We start from the raw sequence: 17,250 nt of genomic DNA, 5'->3' as shown, positions 1-17,250 counted from the left end.
TGACCTCCAGCATATGTCCAAACAACCTCGTTAATCCTCAAAAGTCAAAGAAAAATCACATAGGTCAGTCATTTTGCAAGGCTGAGTCAAATCCATCATGGCATAGACTTTCGTAAAATGAAGGGCTGAAGAATTCCAGAATTCCAAGTGCATGCGAACACCGTTGCCAAGTAAGTAAAACTCGCTGTTTCACTGTCACTCTCAACAAAAGAGAGATCGAACATGACTCCTACACTTCTCCCTCAATCTGCCGCCTTAAGTACTTGCCTTTCAGTCAAACCATGACCGCAGGATCTAAATACTAGACATGCATGATAACCCCCCCTCCCCTCTTTCTCCAAAAGCTCCTGTATGTATGACTTGACCCCTACTTACACAAACACACTGGTGGGACTTGCATCCGGCCTTGAGCAGCCTCGGCTCAGGCCTCCACGCAGGTCAGTTCCGCCGGGAGTTTTCCATCAAATCCCTCTCATAACATTCCTCTTGGCAAGGTGCAAGCAGGTTTTAAGACAGAGGTCTCCCCTTTCCCTCCATGCTGCCCTTGCTTCTCTGTCTTTCTCTGCCCCCCCCCCCTCCTCATCGTCCTGCCTCTCTTTTCTTTTCTTTTCCCTCCTCCTCCTCCTCCTCACAGCCCCAATCTGTCTCAAGAAAAAAAAAATCTCCTACCTTTGCTGCCACTGCCAGGTAAGCATGCAAGAGAATTCCCATCTCAAGCAAAACAAAAGAAGAGGAGAATAGGCAACGCAGACACACGAGAGCGGACATGGCTTTTACCCAGCAGATAATAGTCAGGGTCAAATCAAGGGAGTTCGAATGAGTTGGCCCTGCTTTCTTTCTCTGCTGAGAAGGTGAGAGTGTTTGCACTCCACACAAGGGGGGACCTTGAGATCTCCAAATAAGGGCAGAGGAATGTAAACAAGTGGGGCGGGACTTAGGTGTGGGGGCGGGTCGAAGGAAAGCAGTAACCCGACCTCTTGCCCTGCATCAGGGGGACTACCCCACTGGGGAGAAAAAAGAAGAAAAAAGAGGGAAAGAAAGAAAGAAAGAGGGCGGCCCAGAGAGGATCAGAGAATGAAAACAACATTCCTGCAGCTCCAGACTTTTTCAATCTGTAAAAAGACACTTTTTAATTAAAGCAATCCTTGCCTTCTACTTGGAGCTCTGGGCAATTTTCACAAAAAGCAGCAGCCAAGTTGTTTTTCTCTCACTCTTCTGTGTCATTAAATTACATGCCTGCCGCCCGCATGTACAGTATTGGCAAGAAACAGATGTGCCCCTCAATTACGGGGTTTGTTTAAAAAACTTTTTACCTATCAGGATTGCACTGACATTAACCAAGCACATGAAACTTGAGAAAAAAAATCAGTCAAACCATTTATATCTAGCACTCATACTGCTGGTTATTGTGGTGTGGTCAGTCCCTGAATAATATGCCAATTACAGTGCAGAGAGCGGTGAAACCAGAACTGTTCCTCTAGCTGCTCTCATATCACAGGAGGAGGCCTGGTAGTGAATGGCTATGCAATTACTCAACCCTTTCCATTCCATTCCATCTCAGTTACTACCATCCCGCACCTCCTGAATGCCAAAACCATGAGTCGTGAGCATAATGATGATGATCATCCTCATTTTCTTCCGGCCAAGCGTCAACATGTGCCTCCAATGTGTACACAACAGCCCTAAAAATCCTGTGTACAGTTAGTACAGGACAAAGTGTACATACAGGAAGGTATAGTAAGGAATTCATGGTTGAGGGGACACCCCTTTATAGAGCTGGTAAATTGGACAAAAGCTTTTTGTCACATACCCACATCAGTATTGTAGTATTTAGGCATGCAGAAAGTTAAGGTATCCATTTGAACATTTCTGTCTATTTCAATACAATGGATGCAAATTAAAATCCTCTTGTAGTGCCAAAAGTATTGTACAATCCTATTTTTATTTTTTTTAAACAAGCTATTTTTTGAGAAAATGTATTTAATTACAATTCAATTTAATTGGAAAGAAATTCCCCATGACAGCTGTAAATAGAGTCAATTGTTGATTCAAATTTTCATATTTTTGAGCACTTTAAGAATGTCTCGTCCGTACTGGAACAACCACTAAATGGACTTTGACATTAGATTGCTTTGTCAGCTACTTTTTCTGTGGTCTGGAATGAACTACTAAGCACAACTTTAAAGCCAACATGGATAAAAAGTCCTTAACAGGAAATTCCAAACACCCACCATGACAACTGGGCAATCTCATCTGCTGATGCATATTGTGTGATACAACTGAAAGCTCCAGGACAGCTACTACAAATGTCAATTAATCAATCAACTTCTTTCTAGAATCAGCGGTAGACTAAGAGACTGACCTGCTTTGACAGTAAACTCAAATAAACACCCTTTCTGAACAAACAATCTTTTAAAATTAAATTCTTAATTCACACATGGGGATAAACACACACACACACACACACACACACACACACACACACACACACACACACACACACACACACACACACACACACACACACACACACACACACACACACACACACACACACACACACACACACACACACACACACACACACACACACACACACACACACACACACACACACACACACTTGATGCTTACTGAAGAAAACTCATTGAAGTAAATGAGGTTTTCTTTTCACAGCCTTAGCACTACAGTGGCAAACGTTTTTTGAGACTTCCTCCTCCTGACCAGCCTGTGAGTGACAGCCTCTCAGAGGGAGACTGGGTCTGCTGGAGGACTGGTGGTAAGTAGATGTAGAATTCCAACAAAGCTCCCAGTCTTCCCTCTCAGATGTAGTGTTTACATGAGAAAACAAGGCTGTAAATATCCCACATGAATGCTCTGGAATCAAGGGGAGAGGAAAAAATGCTCCTTTTGTTGCTTTGCTTTGATGAATTCTTAAATTTGAGTGTCTGCTTTTTCATTACATTCCAAGAGGTGTGCATAAAATTATATATGAATGTGGTGAGGTATTTTAAATGAACATTTAAAAAAAAAGCAGTTCATTTTCATCAAGCTGAACTTAGCTTATAAAAACACTCAATGAATCCTGGGAATGGGTGGATCTGTGTTTTAATGCCACCACCAACTCGCTCTATTCTGGGAGGTTGTTGTGAATTCTGTGGTTGAGTGGAGAGCAACAACTGCAGCTAGGATGGGACGCCCCAACAAGGTGGCTCTGGGTGTGAGCCTGTCTGTGTTTGTGTGTGTGTGTGTGTGTGTGTGTGTGTGTGTGTGTGTGTGTGTGTGTGTGTGTGTGTGTGTGTGTGTGTGTGTGTGTGTGTGTGTGTGTGTGGGACGGTTAAAGCAAGCCTATTCATTTGATGAAGCAACAAAATAGAAACCTCTTAAGAACAGCTCTTCCTTTGAACCCAGTATTTCCTACACACAACAACACTCCTCCCTGTCCCTCATAAGAAACAACGCTGCTTGTCACACTCATCATACTACCATAAAGAATTCTTGACTCCAATGTAAATTTTAGCTTTCAGTTCCTTTCCTCACCACAATTAAAAATCTTGTTTACACACAGCTAGTCCAGGTTGAAACTCCCACGATTGCAACATAAACCAAGCTAGCAGAGGCTGTGTATGCATGTTAATGCAATCACACAGCAGTCCCTCAATAACATGGAACAGGACCTGTCACGCTCTGTTAATTCCCTGAGAGAAAAATAGAGTGTGTGTCTGTTTGTGTAAGTGAGAAACACACTGAACACAGAAGAAGAGTCATAGCGAGAGAAAAGGGGAGAAACCACATGTAACGCCTAAATAACACCCTTTGTATACTTCTCCCATTCATAAAAACAGACTGATATTTTCACTCAGAGTCTGATTCATTAGGTTGATGCTGTTTTCTGAAGTATTATGAGTCATGTAGTGACTAATGTAGTGTAACAACAGTACCTTCACCATCACAGATGTTCTGGTAGGAGTCCCAGCGGGTTAGAGAATCTGCTGTGTTGTAGTCCACAATAACATCTGCCCCGTTTTGCCACCTGTCAGGACCTGGACCCAAGAATAACATTTTTTGTAGATACTGTATCTGGGTTTGTTCTCAATACAAGAAGAAGCACAAAACAGTCACTAATTATAACTTAAAAATGGCTCCAGGGAAGGGAAATAAACTTTTTGGGGGAAATATGCTTTTTTGCTTTCTTGCCAAAAGTAATAAAACTCTCATGTCTGTACAGAAACAGGGATTTAGTTTAGCCATATAAAATGTATTCAATAGTGAGCATTTGAGTTAAACAAAAATGTATTCAGAGCCAGGCTAACGGTTTCCTTCACTTCCGGTCTTTATGTTTATCTAAGTTAACTGTCTCCTGACTTCATCTTCTTCATCATATTTATGGTACAGACAAAAGAGTAACATCGATCAAACTCTTGGCACGAAAAGGAATAAAGATATTATTTTCCAAAAGGTTGTACTATTCCTTTTAAAATGGCCTCAGATATCATAGAATAATAACAAAAAAATAATGCCTAAAAAGGTTTGATGAACAGTCCAATGAATGCCAAAAAGTCTATCTTTATGTAATTAGAAGATAGAGGTGTGTTATGTTTTTGAAAATGTGTTCAAAAGACACACCAGAAAATATATACAGCACACTCAATATCAGACACACATATACAGACCCACACAACATAGTTTCATTCCTGTGGGGCTTTGAGGCAGCACATGCTGTGCTTCTTTACCTCTCTGTCAGCACACACTTCACACTACATTTCCCCTCTGCAGCATTCCACATCCCTACTCACTGGGGGGCAGAGGGGGAGGAACAGAGCACAGGAGGGCATGAAGGGGAAAATGGAGAAACACTTGTGTCTGCTTTTGCAACTAGCTCTCCCTGTAGCAACTTCTTAATACATTGAGAGTTAGTAATCTACCTGGTATCTTCTCTGGTCCCTCGGAGAAAACCAGCTCCACCTTACCATAATCTGGAAATCTGGGATCTGAAATGTTAGCACAGAGGAATGTCACCAGTGCGGCTGTTCAGAACTGGGAAAATGAATGGTGTTGTTGGTCGACAGCTAGGATTTTCTCAGTATACGTAAAATGTTTGGGAAAACAAGATTATTGGTCTCTAAGCGCCAAGTCTAAATTAAATCCAGACTGAGCCCCGCGAAATGCAGCGAAGAGCAAAGGAGTTGCTTTAAACTTATGGCGCGTTGAGACCTGTTCCTGGGTTTTTTTCAGATCTACCTTTGTTGGCAGTCTCCATGTCCTCTTTTTCAAACATCAGGTTGTAGCCCTGCACTGCTCCCGTGTGGAACTGCAGCCGGAAAATAACTTCACGCTCCGAAGAAATGTCACTCTTGTGATAACATTTAATCTAAAGGAAAAATTTAAAAATATGTTGACTGCTACAATAAGTACTGAAATTCTGAGAAGTCATCTTGTTTGTTTCTCCTACCATGATGTCCCCTTTTAGAAGCTGTGCAGGCTCCAGCGTGATGCATACACGGCCTCTGTGGCCTGGACCAATGTGACTGAAGGCAAAAAAAAGAGAGAGAAGTCAAGCAAAGTGAGCCAGAGATCGGAAGCCATCATAAATATTTACAGAAAGCAGTAACTCCAAACTAAAATCAGCATTAAACTAAGTTAAACATAATTATTTTGATGTATTTCAGCACTCTTTAACATAAACTATAATGTTTCCATTACTGTAACACATGTGAGAGCTACTTACTAGACTCCAGATGAATACACTGCTTGCATTCCCTGGTAGACTTTGATGTAAGGTCGACATACTGAAAAAAAAGAAAGAAAAAAAAAGGTTACTTTAAAAAAAAAGTTCGTTAAAAGTGCATTTATATTACGACCTTAAGTAGCCAGTCAGGTAAGATATTAATGCCAAGCTTCTCAGATGCTTTCGGCCAAAGCTCAAAGTGTGATAAGCTCTTCTTGTGAGAAAGAGATTTCAACTTCAGAGTATGACGAAGAGCTTTGTTGTTCCACTGAAATTGGTGAAAACAGCAATTAACATGCAAACGTGGTTGTGAATTGCTGTGGATTTACTGGGAGCCTATAAAGACGTTCTTCTCTTCAGTTCTGTTTATATGTATAAGTGCTTCTCCTATGTGTCTGAGCCTGTGTGTGTGTATGTGTGTTGGAAAGAGAGAAAGATATGAAGTGGAGATAACTCTCCATCTTGTTTACTGCCTCAGCATTGATGTGGTTGTGTCTAGATTCTTTTATACTGTCATGGTAGCAGTGGCTTTATTATAGTGGGCGTTGCAGCTGTGTGTAGTGGTAAACAATATGAGTTTAACCTCCAGTGGAGTCGAAGTTTGGCATCCCATGAACAATGATGCAGTGCAGGAATAGGGGGGAGGTGTTGATCTTCATGGATCCACTTAGAAGACTGTTGAGGATCCAAACATATCTGACATGAAAGCACAGAGATTAAGTTAAATAATATTCAGGGCTACTGTGTATTACAATAACCAAAAACAGTTTAAACATGCTGTGCACCAAACCTCAAAATGTTTTTAGGACAGACCAGAATGTACCTGTTGCACTGACAACCAGTAACAGCCAAGCACTGAAAATTGGCTGACAGACTGAATGTCAAATATGCTATGTCTTGCTTTCACATTTATTAATCAAAAAAGTACTAATATAAATAAGAGTTTTTATCAGGTTTAGAAAAGATCCGACACACATAATGCAACCCATTCTCAATAGTTTGTCAAGGCCCCACTTTGTGATGAAGGCTTTCCATCAAAGCCTCTAATCCTCATCAGAAGTAAAATACTCTAATTACTCTAACCTTAGCTTAGCATAAAGAAACATTTGAGAGGATTGGAAAGACATGTTACAAACTAATATTTGTGCTCCTCAAATTGAGGCATTGTGAAAGGTCATACATTCAGGTCATTCTGGGGTAAGTTGAAAGAGGCATATTTTGGTTAATTAAGACCAGTGGTCTGTTGGGAAAAGGAAGGTTCTGTCTGCTTATGGCTTCAGAGACCCAGATGCTGAATTATAGATTGTGTAGACATGATGAAAAACTTGTCAACACAAGTTAAATATTTTCATCTTATATACATTTAAATGTTTTTGTGTTCATTTTAAAACTTTTTCAATATGAAGCACTTGGTGCATGCCATTTCTTTTGTTGTAAAGCACTCTGAGCTGCATTTTTTGATATTATACAAATAAACATATTATTATTCTTAGTATTGATTTTGGTATCACATCAGCAGTTGGATCAAACATTTTCAAACAATACCCCGCTACACTAATATAGTCTCATCTGTTCATGTTGCCATCACTTAAGGGTTATCTCAGATAAACATGGTGAGCTTGAAGAAAATAACAAAACAAATCGGAGAAACCAGTTGTGCCTAGGAGACATCATTGTAAGTGATGTAATACACAGAGGTGACATCACCATGGGAGCTCATTGTCAGTACAGTTATAAACAATGACTCTCTTTTCATTGAAAAAAATGCACAAACAACATCAGGGCACACAAAGTCTGTGTTGAATCAGGTGGTTCTGGGACATGAATGTGCTTGGATAGAGGCATGGGGGAGCAAAGCACCAATTGGATGGATAGATGTATGTTATCATACAGAAGGGCGTGCTTATGTTTTGGGTCTTACCGTTTCTGCGAAGGTGTCATCAGAGCTGAGACCTTATCATCGTAGTATTTCCTCATTGCGAAGCGGTCCAACGCCTGATCAGCACTTTGAGGGAGACAGGGAGACACATTAACCACTTTAGGTAATTATGACTTAAGGGAGAGATTACACTCTGCTGCTCTATAATTGAATGGTGTTAACCCTAACTTAAATTAGGACAACACAGACACACATGCATACACATGCATAATGGACAAGAGTGAAAGTAACCGGAGAGACAAGGGATTCCAACAGAGAGGAAGAGAATGCCAGCTTTAAGTAAACACGGAGGGGGAGAAGAGGACAGAGAGAGGCCAGAGTGTGTGCACAGCTCGGCTATTCAGACAGCCCTAAAACCAACAGGCGCTGGAGCCTTTTCACCACAGCTCTGTTTCTCTCTCGTTGTCCCTCTCCCTCTGCTCCCCCCCGAATCTGTTCCATTGTAATTCTGCCTCATTGTTTTCCTATCTCTTCCTCTACCTCTTTTTGCCCTCTGTCTTTCACATTCACCTTACCAACCCGGTCCTCCTCAGTAGGACACAAGCACCGAGGGAGGCCGAGATTGGTCAGACTGAAGACCAATGTGTGCTCATGCCACAATGACTACTGTGTGCAGAAAGGATCTACAGTACATAGTGACATAACACTCAAAGTGTTTGTTGCAATTCTTGACTTTAGGGCTTAGCAAATGTGGCAGCCTGGCTTGAATCTATCAGATTGACAATGGTTTGAAAATTAGAATCCATTTTCTCCAAGATGAATAGATTTTATGAAACTGACACTGTGGCCAGAAGCTGTTACAGTAACCAAGTTGATTCATGCAACTCTATACATGGTGATTCATTGCCCAAATTGTGTGGCTTTTTTCTTTGATTTTGAAGGAGGTGACTTTCTTTGACTCACTTTCTGAATCAACTTCAGCTTTAGTTAAAGGAGGTTAATAAAGCAGCTGTGGTTCAGCAATGACATTGCCTGGGGTCTACAAAATAAGTCTCCCTAAACTGTTGTGGGTTGGTGTTGCTGTTGATGTTGTTTGATGCCAACAGTGAGTAGGCGTAGTATGATAAATTACATTTATAGTAACAACGCATTAAAAACATGACACATAGCAGTGATTACCTGGCTGACACATCTGTGAAATGCACAAAGGATGAAATGACAACACCGATTCGACCCTTGCCACCCTGAGGAAACAAGAGAGGGCAAGAGATAATTCACTATACATGCACAACTTTGCTTCAAAGGCCCCAAAAACATATTCTCTCAATCACATTCCTACATAAACGCACTACTTTCTGCCCAAGTTAGAACCTATTCTAATCTATTCATGCAACATATTTCTGTATTCCTGGTTTGAAGTGGGCAGAGCTCATTTAGAAAAAGACTCAGATTCAGCAACATTTGAATCTGAATCCGATAATTGGTTGGTTGTTAGGTTACTGCCAATCAAATTTGATCAAACCACACCAGTTGTTGTGAAGCAGACTGGTTTATTTTGATGTGATGACCTCTTCATAAATAATACCTGAAGATGTTTTTTCTTTAATTGTTTTTTATATAACATTATAGAGATATAGTTCAAATGTGAAACACTGGGAGACTTTAACAAAAGGGACTTCAGAGAATGATAACAATGTGGTTCAATCTGGGGTAAAATATGAGGACTAAATTATGAACAAGAAACTAAAATACATGCTGATATAACACAACTTGTGAATGCTCACCCTGCAGTGTATAACCACCACATGTAGAGGGTCAGCATTGAGCCAGCTCTCCATGGCCTTACAGATGGTGCAGATCTTATCCAGAGGTGGAGCATGGCAGTCTGGCCAGCCTGTATCCAGGGTCTAAAGAAACACTATACATTATAAACATAGACCACATCTTTGTGCATTACCTCTGCATTACCAATCAATAATATGTTTACTGGAACTGGATAGACACAAGCTGATAAAAGAGGATGATTTACTTGTTTTTTTGTTGTTGTTTTTTTGGGGGGAGTGGGGGGGGGGGGGGGGGGGGTTGCAGACAGATGTACATTAATATACTAATTGTATTAACTTGTGCTGGTTTGATGAAGTCGACAGTCAAACTTACCTTTGGGTTCATTCTGGAGAGATCATGTCTTTTCTCTGACAGGTTGATAATCTACAGAAAACATAAAACAAAACCTGTGATTTAACATGCTGTGTCTAAGATTACTGCACCTCATTTCCAAAACAAACCTCTGCTTTGACTCCGATTCTCACATTAGCTTGTGTAAAAGATGAGCTAACCACTCTGAGATCAATACTTTGTCAACATCCGCTGAAAGCCTATGAGCTCTGACATCAATGCTGTTTGCACTTTGACTCTTGGCTTGGAGAGACATTGAGCGGCACATGCACGAGCACTGACCAGGTAATTGTCTGCATGCTTGGACTTGAGCATTCTCGTGACATCCTTCAGGTTATGTGAGTAGATCTCCTCTGAACATCCCCGAGGGAAGAACACAGCAATGATGCGCTCTGTGATGTACGTCAGGTCGAGTTCATATCCCTCCTCCATCTTGAATCTGGAGCCTTCCTGTTGAAAATAAAAGAAACGGCTCAGGCCTTTCAACTTCCTCACATCATTCCCGCTTTAAACAGGTGACTTTGCTCAAGTCAATATTTGATGGTCAAAGTCCTCAGCTTTTAGTCATTGTGACAACATTTCCCTCAGATATCTTTAAAGAATGACCTCAATACCAGATTGTATAACAGTGGGTGTCTTGTTTGGGCAGCAACGGCCAAGAGTGTCACAAATAAACAATACACCGACAGCTTTTTAAACAGGCGAGAGATGATTGCCATTTATCTCCACTGCGAAGAGAGATACAGTACAGTGGTATCAAAAGATTGAACACCAGCAAGCTAGTTACCACAGTCAAAGTAACAATGACAAAGAAAAAAAAACTTTCAAAGAATTCCGGTCGAAACCAGTTGCTGTAAATCCCTGAGTGATGGCGTGTCCCTCTGACCTCATGGCCATGAACTTCCTGCAGTGGTGGTCTGGAGAGAGCCTCTCTCCCTCCCCCGCCACCCTACCACACCCACAGACACATCCCTTATTCTCTTATCTAGTCATCTCTGTATGGCCTCCCTGTCGCTAGCTTTCAGCTGGAGAAAAGCAAACTGTTGCCTCCCACCAGCACTAGCGAACAATTAGTCTGTTACCCAATTGACGGAAATAACAATAATTGTCTTTCATAGGTAAAATAAACTGGTTTGAGCCCATAAATGTGAGGATTTGCTGATTTTCTCGTTTTTATACAATTTCAAATCTGATATCTACAGGTTTTAGGCATACAAAAATGAAAACAGTCTCTGGGAAACTGTGATGACTATTATTCACTTTTTTCTCATATTTCATAGACTAAACAATCGATAAACCAAAGAAAAAAACAGCAGATTAAATGAAAATGAAAATAAACCTGAGTTTAACCTCAGCCAATAGTGTGCACATAGTATTTGTGAACAAAGTAGCTTGTGCAGCAAATTGCAGTTTCTGATTTGTGTTGTGAGAGATTTTGAGGATTTTTTGCTCCGAACTTTCCTTATTATTTCAGAGCCAGTGAAGCAAACTTCAATCTTTATAGATTTAATGGAATGCGCTTCCTCCTTTAATTAAAGAGGAGTAAAATCCCTCAACCTTCAAAGAAATTAATAGACTGTGGATATATCATGTTTTCTTTAATCATTCATTGATATTTACATTTCAAACTATGCCATGCAAGTGTTGTCTTTTATGGTTGGATTTATGACTGTTCATATGGCTCAATGTTTTCTACTATTTAGTCCCAGTATTCTAATACATCCTGCTGTCAGAAATAAAATGCCTGTCATCATTTTGTAAAGGTTAGTGGACTATGAAAACAGCAGGGACAACAATAGAAGTAAGTCAAGGATTCTTTACATGACAAACCTACTTCATACAGTTTGACGGAAAAAGGTTGATATTGAATGTCAATGACTTAAAAAAACTAAGAAATTGGTCTATACATATGTGCACTGTGCAGCATTTATAAGTGACCAATTCTGGTTGATTAATGAGTCAGATTTCATACAAACACAACCACCCACACATACACAAATAAACACACATTCCAAATGCGGCCAAAGATATCATCATCCTTCTTGAATGACCCCGATTGTTTGTTGTGATTAAACTATCCGCAGTCAAGAATGTGTCTGTCAATTAAGTCTGAAATGACTGCAGGCTACAGCCTCACACTTTGAAGGGGGCCAGAGAGGGAGCCATAAACCAGAGCATGGTGTAGCCACAGCTTAAACTAACCCTCAGAGCGGAATGAAAGAGGCCATGTGTATGAAGAGGTCATCACTTGGGGAAACGGAGCTGGGTGTTTTGTGAGAGCGTGTGTGCGTGTGTGTGTGTTGGAGGGGGTGGGAGTAAGGGGAAGAGGTCCTTGGGGATTGTTGGAACTAATGGCGGGGTTAGTCTATTTCCCCTGAGACTCTGAGGTAAAACTGTTGACTAATGGGAAATTAATGAACAGGTCGACCAGTACTTAGGCTTTGTGTATCTCCAGGGCAGAGGCATGGGAAGAGGGCTTAGTAATGTTTTGGAAGTGTCAAAGTATTAGGCTAACTAGAGATTAGAAGGGAATCTAACCAACACTTACCCTCTACGTGACCCAGAGACTGTTAATTAATTTGGTGCTACAGTCACAAGTTGGAAAGATCTGTTTTAAAGGAGTAGTTTGACATTTTGGGAGTGATATTCAACTAATTTGTTCAATATTCTAAATATAAAGAAACACCCAGAAGCCGTTAGCTTAGCTTAGCATAAAGACTGGAAACACGGGGAACAGCTAGCTTAACTGTTCAAAAAGCTCACGTTATATCTGTACAAACAATTTTATGCAAATTATGTTTTTTTGGGAGGTTATAACATGGCTCAGGCTTTCTTACATACTTCCTGGGCAATGTCAAGATAACTAAAAAGGGAGTAAAGGTTCAAGTCAATTCAAATAAAATCAACTCATAACCACAAAAGACGCCAATACATCACTTTTAAAAATTCTAACTTGCTGCTTGTTAATTTTACATGAATAATTCATGTGCAGCACTGAAGTCACCAACATCCGACTAAGACCTCTCACTTCTCCCACTCATCATTCAAACCAACATGAACGACTTGCCCCAGCACGCACTAAAGATAATTGGTCTTTAATTTGCACTGACTGCTTTTGTTCCTGGTTTGAGGCACAGCATTAGCTCACAAAGGCAGAATAAGCAGTGCCAAGGAACTCAAATCCCAAGCCCACCCATGGCACTGTGAGAGCCAGGCTGGTAGAGGACTTCGGTAGGCTGAGCGATTTGGAAAAAAATGGCTGCCAGGTCTACTGTGAACAAGTTGTGACAGGTTTACTAAGGTCAGGATGTTGGGGGATTAGGGTGTGTCTGGCTCCCCTAGCTCCAACCCCTACAGGTAAGATCTTGACTCGGCTGTGTGGGTGCTGTCAGCCACGTTCACACATGCATGACCATCACCTGCTGGGACCTATTCCGAATGCCTTCCCTTTGATCACCCAGAACGATGCTGAAAATGAATTAATAAAATGTTTCATTTATGAGCAATGAAATGCAGAAAGATAAAGAGTTGGAAGCCAAATTAAAGTGTTGGGATGCAGCATGCATCTATTTCAGGAGCCACACCCTTCACCTGGCCTGCACTGTATGGAATCTTCCATTCTGTACGAGCAGGTGAGTCGCATGATGAAAGAAGTCGGCAACATGTAAGTGGACATGCACTGCAGAGAGAGCAATCCCAAAACTCAGACAGTTACTCAGCCCCTAAGGGTTCAATCACAGTCTAATCATGTGAACGATTACCTCATGGTTGTTTTCATTTTTGAGTCCATTGTGGTGACAAAAATTGGCAAAAACTTTGCATACTTGTCTGTCACAAATAATAACACTCTCTCTCGAGCCCTGGCTTGAGCCAAAGAAACCAAATCCATTTACGTGAATGTGTGTTTCTATGTGATTAGGCTGGTTGCTACTTGTCTTGAGGGTTGAGGGTTCCTGGCTGCATTCTCCATTAGTGATCTCTGTGTGGTCATCATCATACAGATTGCTCTTACATATTTGTACAATCTAGTGAGGGAGGAAAGTTTAAAGTGAAGATGTTATGTTTTGAAGATAGTGCATGATGTGTGTATATCTGTTTTATGGATTTAATGTTTAAAATGCATGAATATGCTCATCACAAGTTACAATCAGAGTTCAAAATGTTTTTTTCATACCAAATATCCCAAAGCCAAAAAGGATTCAAGGCTACAATGATATAAAGCAGCAAGATCCTTATATTGGAGAAGCTGCCAAAATGTGGTAGAGAAAAGATTTATATCTGCATTTATCACTTAATCTTTATTTAGGTGTATTGGTTGCAAATAAGTAAAATCAGTGTTTTTAAACTAGTTTAAGAAAAACTATTGCTATTCCTGCACACATATGAAAGCAATTAAGGGATCCCTCCCCCCATTCACACTCCGAAATCAAATGGAATTGCCTCTGTTGGCTCTCGCCTCTGGTTTATGATTGACGTATTATGGCAACAGCCTCCATTTTCTGACAACTTGAATATTTTTACAGGTCCATTAAACTGAAATAAAAATAGATCCACTGATATTCATCACTGATAGAAGGAAAAATAAATCTCCCAAATAGCACCCAAACTCTTGTTACATTTAAACACAAAGCTTATCTGGTACAGATTGCATTGCTATTACTGTTGTTGGTGCTGGCTTTAGCTTTAATTCAAAGTGGGGTGATAAAGCCCATCCAACCAACCTTATAAGAAATGTTCTTTTTCTTCCTATGAAATGAGAAGCTACACATACAGTACACTACTGTCTCTTTGGGATTTTCCGGACAGATTAATGATCTCCTAAACTGTTTTTCTGCAAACCTGAGTATCAGCTAAAGTGCCATAAATGCTTAAGGAAGTCTGGCTGCCTACGGGGGCCTGCTGTACTGAAGTGTTTTTACTATATCTAGGCTACATTTTCTCCTATCAGCTTTATGTCATTGTCTGCCCAGCACATAAAAGGAACTATTTACGCATGTTTACCACTCCATCAGATGGCAGGGGTTGTACAACCACACCACATTTGTTTTTTGCCCTTATCCTCTGGCTGTAGACTCAAGCTGGTATTTAGCATTCACATCTAATAGCCACCTAATAACTCTGATACCATCAGCTTTACTGCTCCAAACCGCCTTGTATTTATACTTGGCAGGAGCATTTGCCTCATACTGCGGGATAACATATCCAGAGTGACATAACAGACTGGTTTTAGGGCCCAGAGAGGGACAAGGCCACAGTTTGTTCTGGCCTTTTCCTGCCAGGGGCTCTATATGTTTATGCTGCGGCTTTGACACCCATTCACTGCTGCTGAAGAACTGAAATAAACAAATCCATTAAATCTATAGAAGAAAAAAGCCACGGAAGAGGGGAGCGGGTATTTTTAGCAAGTTTATTTAGTAACCCTGGAAGTCTAACATGTATTTGTCCCACATTTTCATGAGATATTTTGAAGGGAATAAAAATGACAGCCCTAGCTCTGACCAAATCTGTGCGCCTTTAAGGCTCCTAAAGTACTCCCTAATTACTGTTTTCTATCCCAAGGTCATAGTGGAATGTGTTCCAAAATGGATTACATTCCCACTCTCACTCACTTATTCTCTCCATCTCTCTTTTTCTTTCTGTTTTCTTGCCATTCTAGCTCCTTTATTGCTTTCTTTCTCCTTTCTTTTCCCCAGGTCTCCTTCTCTGCATTTAATGGGTTACACATGTCAGCCAAGTGGCCATGGCACCACTGTGACAAAGTGAAATGCCCCAGTGCTCCAGCTCATGCTGTTCTTCCCAGAGTCAGATCACAGTGTTCTGCTTACAGTACACAATCCCAACCCTCTGCCAACCCACCTGTCCAAACCACACTATCAGCATCCCCATTCATTTGTCACTCTGCCAGCTCTTTGTAATTGCCGCCTGTTATCAGTGAGAGAAAACGGACACTTTGGGTGTCTGACTTTTCTCAGCAACACATTTCCTTCGCCTTCAGGGACAGATATTGTTCATGTGCCTCTGACCTCAAAATAGAACCAGCAACAAAAGCTATAATTGCCAACTCAAAAAAAAAAGTGTTTCTCCTGTCTCGTTGGGTCTGTAATTAAAGCTAATCTTGAAAGAGTTTATCCTGCAAAATGTTTGGAGCAACCTGCATGGTTTATGTTGCTTGAAAGGAAGGTGCACAGGAGGGTGTAAATGCAGGTGTGTGTCTGATTTCAAGCTGCAAGCAGAGAAAGGGAGGGACTGATATTCAGGTGAACAGGACTGCAGCTGCTGTGATGTGAGGACGCTTGTACATGTCATCAACAATGGCTGCCTGAGAAGCATAGCCCTAAGGCCGCAAATACCACACAGCAGCTGTAGCTCAAAGAAAACAGCCACACTCTCTCAATTTGTTTGTCTCCATCATTTATCCATCGGCAGAAGAGACCAAAGAGTCAACAAAGGACAGATTACTGGGTACAACAGTTCCACAAGAATTGCCCCATATGCTTCACATTATAAAAAGGTCTCCACTTCCCCATAACCCACAAAGGCAAGGAACCCCAAATTACAGCCACTACAAAACACAATTCATTGAGGAAGACATTTAAATGTTAAAAAGACCCAAAGAGGTCAATCTTTAGGGATTTCAACTCTCAAGGGGTTCTATAATAGGCTCCTTCACATTCAAAAGAAAAAAAAAATCACAAGATCAGAGCTTGTTCAGTTTGAATGACTCCCTTCTCTGTCTTCAGGGCCCTGCCGAAAGAGCTGACACACACACACACACACACACACACACACAAACACACACCACCTGGTTTTAGTAGGTCACAGAGCCAAGGTAAATATTGAGAGCAGTTTTGCATTTTGAATAAATGAGCAAACCCAGTGAAATGTGACTGAGCAAAGGGCTAAGGAGAAAAAGAAAAAAAAAAGGTTGTGAAAGGTACTCCAGTGTGTGGAGCTCTAATCCTGCACTGACCAGCCCGACTTTAAAACCCTCCCTAGCTGCTTATGATTGACCATGGAAAAAAGTTCAGATAGGTACTGTGCCTTACCTTCTCAAAATGAAAGCGAGTATTTTGATTCTTCTTTTTCTCCCCCCTGATTCCCTTTGTCAATCAGAGCTGCTAAAAGAGGATAAAGTCCTGAGTCAAAGAGCCCTCAGCCCGTCATAGGCTTGGTGAAGGCTGAGAGGCTCATTTTCCTTTGCTGGAATGTGCTCTCAGAGGCGCTTCTATGAGCTCACTTTGTCCCAGCTGGACGCGGCGTTCCTCGGTATTTTCTGTGGCTGTCGGTGATAAAATGGAAGCCCTTACTCGGATCCTGAACTGCAGTTTCTCCCGTTGCCTGTTGCTGCTGCTCAGCCTCCCCGGGCGCACTTCTTCCAGTCCAGGCTGCAGTTGCAGCCGCCACAAGTCCTGGCATGGGATAGTCCTCCCACTGCGCCGCTAGGGCTGTCTCCCTTGTTCCCTCCCCT

At 41.3% G+C, this 17,250-nt stretch overlaps 1 protein-coding gene across 1 annotated transcript in view; it reads right to left on the bottom strand.

Moving 5' to 3' along the window:
• The window catches only part of LOC128369206 (tensin-3-like), a 32,527-nt gene extending 15,344 nt beyond the window's left edge, over positions 1–17,183 (bottom strand). Inside the window, exons 1-12 of the mRNA XM_053330206.1 lie at positions 16,829–17,183; positions 10,065–10,232; positions 9,765–9,815; positions 9,392–9,514; positions 8,787–8,851; positions 7,650–7,733; positions 6,312–6,424; positions 5,729–5,789; positions 5,453–5,528; positions 5,242–5,371; positions 4,926–4,991; positions 3,942–4,043 (exon numbers count right to left, since the gene is read on the bottom strand). Coding sequence (XP_053186181.1) covers positions 3,942–4,043; positions 4,926–4,991; positions 5,242–5,371; positions 5,453–5,528; positions 5,729–5,789; positions 6,312–6,424; positions 7,650–7,733; positions 8,787–8,851; positions 9,392–9,514; positions 9,765–9,815; positions 10,065–10,214 — 1,021 coding nt within the window. The 5' untranslated portion in view covers positions 10,215–10,232; positions 16,829–17,183. The remainder of the gene's footprint in view (positions 1–3,941; positions 4,044–4,925; positions 4,992–5,241; positions 5,372–5,452; positions 5,529–5,728; positions 5,790–6,311; positions 6,425–7,649; positions 7,734–8,786; positions 8,852–9,391; positions 9,515–9,764; positions 9,816–10,064; positions 10,233–16,828) is intronic.
• Between the last annotated feature and the right edge of the window lie 67 nt (positions 17,184–17,250).

The sequence above is a fragment of the Scomber japonicus genome, chromosome 12 (assembly GCF_027409825.1).
Source record: "Scomber japonicus isolate fScoJap1 chromosome 12, fScoJap1.pri, whole genome shotgun sequence".
Taxonomy (NCBI): domain Eukaryota; kingdom Metazoa; phylum Chordata; class Actinopteri; order Scombriformes; family Scombridae; genus Scomber; species Scomber japonicus.
Note: the sequence above shows the minus strand (reverse complement) of the source record. Positions and strands in the feature narration are given on the sequence as shown.